Source organism: Cucurbita moschata, unplaced genomic scaffold (assembly GCF_002738365.1).
Source record: "Cucurbita moschata cultivar Rifu unplaced genomic scaffold, Cmos_1.0 Cmo_Scf00072, whole genome shotgun sequence".
Classification (NCBI taxonomy): Eukaryota; Viridiplantae; Streptophyta; class Magnoliopsida; order Cucurbitales; family Cucurbitaceae; genus Cucurbita; species Cucurbita moschata.
The window spans coordinates 886,653-897,774 of NW_019268588.1; the positions used below are offsets into that span (position 1 = coordinate 886,653).

At 38.1% G+C, this 11,122-nt stretch overlaps 2 protein-coding genes across 2 annotated transcripts; one reads left to right on the forward strand and one right to left on the reverse strand.

Moving 5' to 3' along the window:
- Nucleotides 1–2,711: 2,711 nt before the first annotated feature.
- On the reverse strand, nucleotides 2,712–5,323 carry LOC111438127 (probable auxin efflux carrier component 1b). Its single transcript, XM_023076066.1, has 5 exons — nucleotides 3,981–5,323; nucleotides 3,436–3,804; nucleotides 3,188–3,345; nucleotides 3,038–3,114; nucleotides 2,712–2,933 (listed from the first exon to the last, which is right to left on the reverse strand). Exons 1-5 carry the CDS (start codon nucleotides 5,092–5,094, stop codon nucleotides 2,867–2,869), a joined length of 1,785 nt encoding a protein of 594 aa, XP_022931834.1. The 5' UTR covers nucleotides 5,095–5,323; the 3' UTR covers nucleotides 2,712–2,866.
- Nucleotides 5,324–7,336: 2,013 nt separating this feature from the next.
- LOC111438206 (3-oxoacyl-[acyl-carrier-protein] reductase FabG-like) lies at nucleotides 7,337–9,163 on the forward strand. Its single transcript, XM_023076162.1, has 3 exons — nucleotides 7,337–7,801; nucleotides 8,106–8,335; nucleotides 8,734–9,163. Exons 1-3 carry the CDS (start codon nucleotides 7,441–7,443, stop codon nucleotides 9,010–9,012), a joined length of 870 nt encoding a protein of 289 aa, XP_022931930.1. The 5' UTR covers nucleotides 7,337–7,440; the 3' UTR covers nucleotides 9,013–9,163.
- The last annotated feature ends 1,959 nt before the right edge of the window (nucleotides 9,164–11,122 follow it).

Here is an 11,122-nt window from a genome sequence, read left to right on the forward strand (position 1 = left end):
CAGATTACCTTGTTGATCAAATATTTCAAGGCAAGAACATTTTTTGAGATTCGAATCACTCCATAAGCAAGATCGATCATGTCTAGCTTGAATGATTCTTGTTGATCAAATATCTTAACGCAAGAACACTTGATTGAGATTCGAATCACTCCACAAGCAAGATTGATCATGTCGAGCTTGAATGATTCTACATGCAACCTAAACTACATAGAATTGCAAACAAACTTAGTCATGGGCTAAAGAAGAGCACAAATGCTTCTTTTATTATATTTTCCAAGTCTGCTTACAAATATAACATACATAGCTTTATATAACCTCAAAATGAAACTATTAAAGGCATTTTGTAACATTCATACTTAATGACCATAATTAGCCATTATGTAAATGTAACTAAAGTAAATAAAATGCCTTAAAATACAATAACTCTAAATTACTCTCAATTGTAACCCACCCAAAATTTACAACAATCAAACTTTATTCTTCTTCAATATAGCATGAATTGAAACATCTTTTCTTCACATATTCATTGAAGTATATTGTATAATAGATGTCTCTTGGTTCATATCATCTACTCGAGGAGACTTATAGTAATTTTTTAAACATCGGTAAAGGGTTCGATTTGATATTATAATAGGAACATATGAAATGCGTTGCGTTGGTTGTTTAGTGAAGGGGGCATGGCATGATGCGAAATGAGTTCCTAAATGTACTTTCACTTATAATATATGAAATTTGAAAAAAGGTTTGTTAAAAAAAAGGAGGCAATGTTGTAAAGCCACATGTGGTGCATATTCTTTGTTAAATTAACACTAAATTTACAAGAATGCCACAATCATCATCAAACCATTTTCCTTTCAAGCTTATAATAATAATAATCATCATCATAATAATTGTTTGGATCTTATAATTAGGAATTCAACTTTTTTATTATAATTTCCTTTTATTCTTATACTATTTTAATCATCAATTATGTACCATGCTCGACTATCACGATAACTCACAACAACGATAGTGGGGGATGACTTGCGAGACTATTTATTTCACCATGGTTCTTACTTCGCTAACCAAAAAAGTCATTGACTACAAGTTTTGTCACGTTTGTTTTGTACTTGCCATATCATATGTTGTTGATATGTAGGCGAATAAACCCAAAATTGATTATTATGAAAGGGTTATATCAATAAATTGCATTTTTCTTTTTGTTAATCATAAAAACTCTAATGTTGTTTTTTTGCTCGGAGTAATTTTATGTTAGGTGACGTCTTGAGAATTTTTCTATCCATGACCATTCTTGGTATCCTGATATGAACAAGAGGCATCAATCATAAAATATACTTCAATGAATATGTGAAGAAAATATTGTTGAAATTATCAAAAGATATTTCAATTCATGACATGTTGATCAAGAATGAAGTTTCATGTTATGAATTTTGGGTGGATTATAATTTAGAGTTATTGTATTTCATTAATGTATTTTAAGACTTTTGTTTATTTTAGGTAACAATTACCTAATGATTGATTATGGTCATTAAGTATGAATGTTACAACTCTTGGAATGCACATTTTGAAGCTATATAAAGCTGTATTTGTAAGTAGACTTGGAAAATATATATAAAAGGAGCATTTGTGCTTTTATATGTAGTTTAGGTTGCATGTAGAATCATTCAAGCTCGACATGATCAATCTTGCTTGTGGAGTGATTCGAATCTCAAACAAGTGTTTGAGATATTTGATCAACAAGAATCATTCAAGCTAGACATGATCGATCTTGTTTGTGGAGCGATTCGAATCTCAAACAATGTTCTTGCCTTGAAATATTCGATCAAGAAGATAATCCGAGTCTTACTCCCCTTGTAGTGATTTCCACATATCATATCCTTTCTTTGGTGGATGTCCTAATGAAATTCGCAATGAGGGTTCCAAACCTCCTCTAGACCACATCAGTACGTTAGAAAAAGGTGGGCTTGGGCACGAACTCAACTTCTTCGATTAGGCTACCACTCAGGGCTTGGTTTAGCTGAGGATGGTATTTACTACTCGATGAGTCTCCCTAATTAGGCACGTTCAGTCTAGGCTTTGAATTGAGAACATCCCACTGAAGACTCATACGCTAAACACAGATAAAGCATGTTGAAATGACCCGTGTTAACTTGTGGAAATAGTCTTGACTTTTAAAAACGAAAAGTAACGTGACCCGATACCGAGAGAGAGAAATTAATGAATGGAGGTGGTGTGAGGAGATGAACAAAGATATGTGTTTTCCTTAAAAAAGGGAGTGGAAAAGAATAGAAAATGAAGGGGATAGTGGGAATAGGAATGATTACGGATGGGGGCATATTATTATTTAGTCTTTTAAGGGTAAACAGGTCATTATCACATGTAATATACAAACCTAAATAAATAAATAACAGACACAATTAAATGCAACGCACAAAAGAAGGAACAACAATAGTACAGTGAGATAGCAGCGCAGCGCCATTATTATTATTATTATTATTCTTTATTTTCATTCCCATATCTTATAAATTTCACTTTTTTAATATTTTATTTTTTAAATATCATAATATGTATATAAATAATTAACTCTATTTTATTTTTTTATTTTTTTATTTTGTAATACGAAAGGATATAATTTGATTTTAAATTTTAATTATTAGCACAATGTTCAACATATTATTAATTTAATTAGTGGGGTGAAGAGTGGTTGAGAATCCATTTGAAAAAAGCTTTCATTTACTTCCCATAAAAGAACAAAAGAAATAGAGCACAAAAAAGAGGCCAAAAAATTACAACAAAAAAGGCTTAGTAGTCCTCATCTTCTTTAATTTCTCTTTGTCTCGGGAGTCCATCGTCACACTTTCCCGCTTCAAAGTCCCAATAAGATGTAATAAACCAACGTTATCGGTAGCGCTATCAGCATCCCAAATATAACACTGCAACACATAATTCAAACAAAAGAAAAAAAAAAGTCCAAAATTCATGTAAAAATAACGAATAATTGGTATTATCGAGACTAAGATTGAGATTGAGATCGAACCCGGTGCTTAAAATGTCGGGATGAACGTTGTATTCCTTGGCGAACACGAATGGGACAATCCCTTGTGGGAGAGCGGCCTACAAATGAAACAAACGTTAATGACGTCAAATTAAATTCTTAATTGGTTTGTGTTTGTTTCATTTTCTTCACCTGAACTATGGCGATGTGAAGCAGAACTCCTTTAAGCCCAACGGCAATTGAGGCAGCTGCCATCACTGCCGGACCGGTGATGAACCGAACCGCCATTGCGAATGTGGCGATCGTGTTTCCACAGGCAATGATCTTAGGCTGCAACGCCATGAACAACCCTACATACGATCCCAAAACGTAACACCGTTCAAGATAAAATAGTTTACGTCTATAATCAAAAGTGTTTGAGATCGAAAGAAAGTCGTTACCGAGACTAAACATTGCCATCCCAAGCCCGGCATCGGATAAAATAGCGATGGATCGAGCAACGATTGCTGGCATCATAATGTTCCACCTAAAGGAGATCAAAGACCATGCAAGGCCAATCAAGCTAGAATAGGTATTGGGATTTCTGATCAGCTTCCTCCAAACCATGATCAGAATCAACCTTGTCATCACACTCGCCGGCGGCATGGTAGTTGGCTTGGACTCCGCCGTGTCGTCTCCGGATTTTGGATGGAGCTCGGCGGTGGAGCTGGATCCAAGCTTGGATAACACTGGCCCACCGTCGTGTCCTCCGCCGTTGACGGCGGATTTGTTCCCAAAGCTGAACTCATCCCGACCAAACTCATCAAAATCTAAAATTTCAGCATAAACAGATCAATACCCTGAAAAAAGGCAGCTCCTTTGGACAAAAAATGGAACAAACTCGGGAAAAAAAAAACAGGGGAAAACATTCTTTAGTGACCCACTAGAAAAAAGTACAAAAATCCAACATAAAAAGAAACAAGAAACCAAAATTTTAACTTCGTACCTTTCTGGTTCATCCCGCCGGCGCCGGCGCCGTCGTAGTCCCCGCCCCGGAAAACGTTCAACCCACCCTCAGAAACCGGCGACGCACTCGAACTCCAAACAAACATATGCAAATCCTTTCCCCCATCTCCACCATGGACTCTTTTCTTCGCCGCCGCCGCCGCTGGTCCGGTCATCGGAGAAAAAAGCCCACCGCTCGCCGGCGCCGGATACCCATTAACATTACCATTTATCGCCCTCCCTTTGAATCCACCACTTTCCTCATCAAAATTCCCAAAGTTCCCATAATTAGAATGCCTCGGACTCGCATTCCCCAAAAAGAAATCCGAATGATTAAAACTCGAGCCCCTCGGAGTCGGATTCCTCGAAGATTGCAGAGAATAAATCTCCGCATTCGTCAAATTCGATGGCCGAGGTGTCAACGAAGCTCCGCCGCCACCACCTCCTCCATGCGACCGCCGCGAAAAAACTTCCGATCGAGAACTCGCGGATTTCCTGACCACCACTCTCAACTTTCCGTCTTCCCCAATTTCCGCCTCCGTCTGCAGCGGCTCTTTCCCATCCAAAGACAAAATATCCGAATCAACTCTAAACGAAACAATCTCCCCTGCAGTATCAGGAAACTGCTCTGCAATCAACAATCTAGCTCCCCTGTACTCAAACAAAAACAGCATCAATGTGTACCAAATGATGCACTGAAGAACAACGATTTGGACCATGAGAGTACCGGTGGAGTCGCCGTACATACCCTTCAAAAGGGGGATTCCCATAACCAGAGTATTGGGCAGAGTCGAGAGTGAAAACAGAGTAATCGCCCATTCTAGAGAGCCCTTCGAGGAGAGATGGGACCAAACGGCGAGGGCGGCGAGGACGATCAACTTTTGAAGGGTATCGGCGGCGATGAATCGGAAGTTCATGGAGAAGGGGTTGTTGGAGGAAATGAAGTGGAAGGAGAGGAGGGGGACAGCGAAGAGGGCGACGAAGCGGTTGATGCCGGAGCATTGGTCCGGGGAGAAGATTTTCCACCATTTGACAGAACCGTAGGCTAGGATCATGGCGACATAGAGAGGGACGACAGCCGTGAGGACATGGTAGAGGTCGGAAACAGAGATCATTGTGGTTTGTTGATTAAGATGTGCTCTGTTTCTTTGGGTTAACGTTAACCCATTGGGGGGGGGAGGAGGAGGAAGAAGAAGATGGAAGTCAGGTGAAATGGGGAGGTGGGGAGGTGTATTTATGGAGGTATTGTAATGGCGGACAGAGTGAGGGGGGAAAAAAGCTGATTTTTTTAGGAACTTTTAAGTGTTTCAGAATGGAAAAGAGAAAATAAAGTGATTCTGAGGAAAGTGAGAGTCCAGGAGCTTCATGAGATTCTTCAGGACATTATGCCGTCTCTCTTCTCTCTCTCATTCTCTCTTTTCAAAATTGTATTTGATGTATTATGTATAAATAAATGCGTACATACACATACACATACACATACATATACATGACAAATTAACTAGCTTCGTCATATCCTCGCGTAGGCTAGGGGGAGTGCCCCTCAAACTTGGCCATCTTGGCCTCACTCATCGTATTCTCTATGTCTCACACAACGGTGCACCCCTCGGGGTAAGGCTCGCAAGCCAACCACGACATTTACTCATCGTTGCACAAGTTCATATAGTAGAATTGTTTGAAAGCTTGCGCCCCGTGTTGGCGCTACACTTCAGCCAACTCTTCACTAGGCACCTTCATGTGGCGATCACTGCCTTGATACTTCTATGGTCTTCTTGCAACTTCACTTCTCCATGCCCACTTCCAGCTGATGCTCAATCTTGACGAATGCTGGTCTTGATAACTCTTGTGAAACTACCTACTTTAGGCTTGAGGCAGTGGCTCAAGGAATACAAGTGTGCTCGCACCTTGGAGCACGTTCACAGGGTGAGAAACCCATTCACTCGGGCTCTATCCCACTCAAACTTGGCTACTTCTTTGCAGCAAGGTCGTCCCCCATAAGGACTTGCATTATTCTCAACTTGGCACTTGGTCAATGCTTGTTTCGTCTTGACCCTTGGCTTCTCTCCTTGCCATTGTTGACACTATTCCTCTAATTTGAATGGTTCTTTGGAATACACCCAATCGAATGCTTCTTCTTCTGTTTTATCTCTTTCTCACTTTGGAAGCCCAATCCCTTGGCAAATGAGCTTGGTTCTAGCTTGACGGGTAGATCTCCGCACATTAAGGTGTCGAAACACGAAATTAATAAACTTCGGGGAGTCTTAGCTTGAACCCACAATCGATTCTAATTCTCACCCGCAACTGTCCTGCCCATTTTGACACTCTTGACACACTTGCAAGGTCTCAGCTAACCCTCAGGTTCTCAATCTTATCTGACTAGACACACAAAGTGTGGCTCTCATACCACTAACACGGTCGTACTTTTTTAACCGTGCGCTGCCGTGATCTTGACACGTTCACAATAAGCCTTAAGGGAAACTCAAGTCTCATATTCATTTTCACCCAACTTTTTGGCTTCGCCAGACCTTGTGCAGAATCCAAGCTTGTTCGACCACATATGACGCCTGCTCATGCATATTGAATCATCTGTTAAACAAGGTCTTGGCCTCGCCTGCATGCTTGTTGAATTGCACAGACCCTGGCCTCGCTTGTGCACAATTTAAGTCACGATTTTGTTAGATAAATCCCAGTTTTTAGTTAAAGTCAAATTGCTCATTCATCAAGTGGTATTAGAGCAAGGTTAAGCTACCAGTGGTATATCATTGTGGTGGAGCCAAGTTTATCAAAGCCAAGTTGATTAGCTCAATTGATTAAAATGTCGTATTAACAACACACGTGTCCCAAGTTCAAAGAAGAAGAAATGAATCAATTTTTAAGAGTAATTTTATTTTTAATTTAACCTATAGTTTTTTCTTCTTACTTCAAAACATATATTATAATTATATCTCCATTTTTATTATTCTCAAAAGAAAAAATAATTTTATTATTATCGATATTGGAAGTACCAAAATCAAAATGGAACTCTTTAAAAGGCCAAGTCAAATAAATATATGCTACGTCAAAATCAAAGAAGGTATTAAATAAATAAAGTAGATTTATGTAAATTTGTTGACTTAAACCATATCCTTAATTGTTACCTTAATGCCTAATTAATATGCTTACTAAAGCTTATGCTAATTAATGTGTTTAATTTGGAATACAAACTTCATTAATGTGTTTAATTTGGAGTTAACGCAGAGGAGAGTTGCATATTCCACACAGATTAAACCGGTGGTAGGTGTAGGTTCACACGTGCGAACAATATAAACTCACGTTTTTTTTTTTTTTTTTTTTTTTTTTTTTTCTCCCTATTTATTTCCGTTGCTGCGTTTTGTTGAACCAATCCTCTCCTCCTCATCCTCCGCCTCCTCCTCCTCTCTGTTTACTTTCTCTGTAACTTTGCAGCTTCTTCACCGGGACTTATGGCGGCCCAGCAACCTTCTGCTACTCACCTCGAGCTTTGGAACATGCTGCACGGAAAAGTGGTGATGGTCACCGGAGCTTCTTCCGGGCTCGGTCGCGAGTTTTGTCTCGATCTTGCTAAAGCCGGTTGCAAAATTGTCGCCGCCGCTCGGCGAGTCGATAGACTTCAATCTCTCTGTGAAGAAATTAATCGACTCGATTTTGCTTCTTCTTCTTCTGTCTCGGCGGTTGACGGCCCACGCGCGGTGGCTGTGGAGCTCGATGTAAGTGCAGATGAGAAGAGCATCGAGAAATCCGTCAGAAATGCATGGGATGCGTTTGGATTTATTGACGCGTTGGTGAACAATGCAGGTTTTCGAGGTAATTTTCTTCCGAATTCGAATCCTGTTTCTGTTTGAATATCTAGGAAACTTATCGAATTTTTAGTAGGTTTCGGTCGAGCTCGAGTATAGACATTATTCGCTATAGAAACTGTTGAATTTTCAATTGATTGCTGCAAAATATGGATTATGACTTGATCTTCAAGAAGAGGGAAATGTCTGAATATATATGATAGATATGAAAAAGAGGAGGCTAGATGTACTTAATTTCTTCTTTGATTTTAATTGAAGAAGCCTATATTGTTAACTCTGTATTTCAATGGCCATTTCATTATACCATATAGGCACTGTGAAGACTTCTCTAGAATTGTCTGAAGAGGAATGGGATCAAGTGATGGGAACAAATATTAAGGGATCTTGGTTAGTATCAAAACATGTGTGCACACGCATGCGTGACACAAAACGAGGCGGATCGGTGATCAGTATTTCTTCGATTTCTGGTATTGAAAGAGGGCAACTACCTGGTGGCCTTGCCTATGCTGCTTCAAAGGCAGCCATAAACACTTTGACAAAGGTAATGTTTCCTTGTATGAACTACTTTTTCCTCTACATGTTGTGGGAGCGTTCGTCTTATAGTTTTAATCAACTTTAGTGTGTGTAAATCCAAGCTGGTAGGTAGGAAAGGGGAAGGTATATATATAGTTTGTGCTTGAAATGAGTACTGAATTGGTAATTGCTTAGAAGTTAGAAGCATAAGTTGGCATAGTTTGTGTTTAGTTTATGAATTCATCATATGAAGAACTGTGTAGCTCGTTGGGTTGGCAAATTGTTTGAGATTAGCAAAATCTTCATACCACCATCATCCCAAGAACAACCCAACTGGTTAACTCTTGATGATATTTTTTCTTTTCAATTTTCACCATGAGTTCTTGAATGCGTGTGGTTCATGTTATACTTGATTTGGTATTGCAGGTTATGGCTCTTGAATTAGGGCCACACAACATCAGAGTAAATTCTATAGCACCGGGACTTTTTAAATCTGAGATTACAGAGGGACTTATAAAGAAGGATTGGCTAAAGACTGTAGCATTCAAAACTACCCCTCTAAGAACATTTGGAACTTCTGATCCAGCGCTAACATCGCTCATCCGTTATCTCGTGCACGACTCTTCTAGGTACGTCTCGGGCAACATTTACATTGTCGATGCTGGAGCTACATTACCTGGTTTCCCCATTTTCTCATCTCTTTGAAGAAAAATAGTAGTTTATCATATCTTTTTTGGAAGATTGTTCTTTTAGAAATTGATTGCAGGCCCAAGTATGTTCCATTGCTTTTTGCCATTTTAAACAATTCCCACTTCATAAACATAATAATAAATTAAATACTAGTGCAATTATTTAATTGGTCTCATTTCCTCTCTCATTTAATTTACACTTTTACCCTCGCCCAGTGAATACGGAATGGGCTTATGTGGCTCTGCCAATAAACCAAAATTTTAAAAATAATAATAAAATCTGGGCTTCTTGGGGTTGCTGTCCGACCAGTATCGCCGCCGTCATCCGCCAGTTCGGCGCCGCTCGATCTGACAGGAGGACGATCACTGAAAAGTTACTGTTTTCTTTTGTGTGGGAAATTGATTCGGTTGATTTTGAAAAGATTCGATGGCTCAACTTGGGACTTGGGATTTGGATTTAATTGTTTTTCTAATATTAGTTTTTCTTATTTAAAATTTTAAAATAAAGTTTTTTATTTTTTAAAAACTTATATAATATTTCCTTTTGGGTTTGGTAGTGGAGAGTTGGATGAGACAAATTGGCATTGGATTCTCACGCAACGTGACCAAATTGAATTCATTACTTTGAAAGCTTTTTAAAATTAAATCAAATTAGAAATAGTGAAAATATATTAGTTTTTAAACTAATTTAACATCACTTTCATGCCTATAGTGCATCACTTTTATGCTGTCTAATTTTGTAGAAGATGAAGCACCAGGTCTCACATACAAAAATATTTGTTCTTTAGCGTATGCACTATAGAAATTCTTGTAATACAACCAATACCGACAAAAGGGCACGAAAATAGTCCGAATACTTACTAGAAACCGTTCCAATTTTCTTCCAAAACTTGGGATTGAAGGGTTGAATGAAGTGTCTATCTTCTCCTTAATCAATGAATTGTCATAATCTTCATTTATTTTGGTTATTAAATTATATTTAGTTTATAACTATTTTGATTAATATTCTTATTATTATTTTTTTTTATTAACTTCCATTTAATTCATAACTATTTTGATTAATGTTCTCATTTATTTGGTTCATGTATAAGAACGGCTGTATAAAGATTTGTCTAGCATTGTTTTTAGATGTGTAGTCATGTGGACTCATGTGACTGTCATTATTATTTTGTATTTTGCTAGAGACAATTGGGGGAACCTTTGTTGAAAGACTTTGTAGTGTGAGAGTGTGAGAGTCTGAGAGATACATTTGTAAACACTTTGGTTACAGTGATTGGCTACTACCTGTGGATGTAAGGGTCTCTTCAAACCACGTGAATCTTTGTATCTCTTTGTTTAATTTCTGTTAGTGGGTGTGTGAGTGCGATCTTGCTTCGCTTTTGCAACAACAATTGGGTATCAAAACATTTTGGTTGTGGCATTTTGTTACAACAATTGGGTATCATAGCATTTTTTGTTGTGGCATTCTACTCAAAATATTTTGGTTGTGGCTCTATTACAACAAGTGGTATCATAGCATTGAAGGATGTGACATTATATGGAATCTACACACCAACAATTGGTATCAAAGCATCAAGTTGTGGTATTTGGGGTATTGTGAAAGACTTAATCTCATCGACCAAGAGACGTGGTCACACTCACCATTAATTATCAAAGATAAGTTTCTCATTGCAAACTTCCTTATTTATTCTTGGAAAACATATTTCCAAGATTTATGATAATCTCCATCTATTTGGATTTTGTTGGCATTGGTTGCTTAATTTAATTATGAGCTTGCACAACTTGACATGAAAAATTGTTTTCTTGTATGGTGATTTGGAAGAAGAAATATATATGACATAACTGGTTGGTTTTCGAGTAGTTGGGCAACAACGTTTAGTATGTAGTTTGAAGAAGTCTTTGTATGAGTTGTTTGTGTTATTTGTTCTTAGAAATTATTAATATATTAAAGTAGTGACTCCAACGCGGTGATATACCACACGTAATAGTATTTAGATTCCGTCATTTGTTTTTACTTAGATTAGATTGACATATTTAAATAAGAGTTCTACCTTAAAAATGGAAAGGAGTGGCAACACAATTAACTCATGACTATTCCACTCAACTTAATTTTGTGGGGATTTATC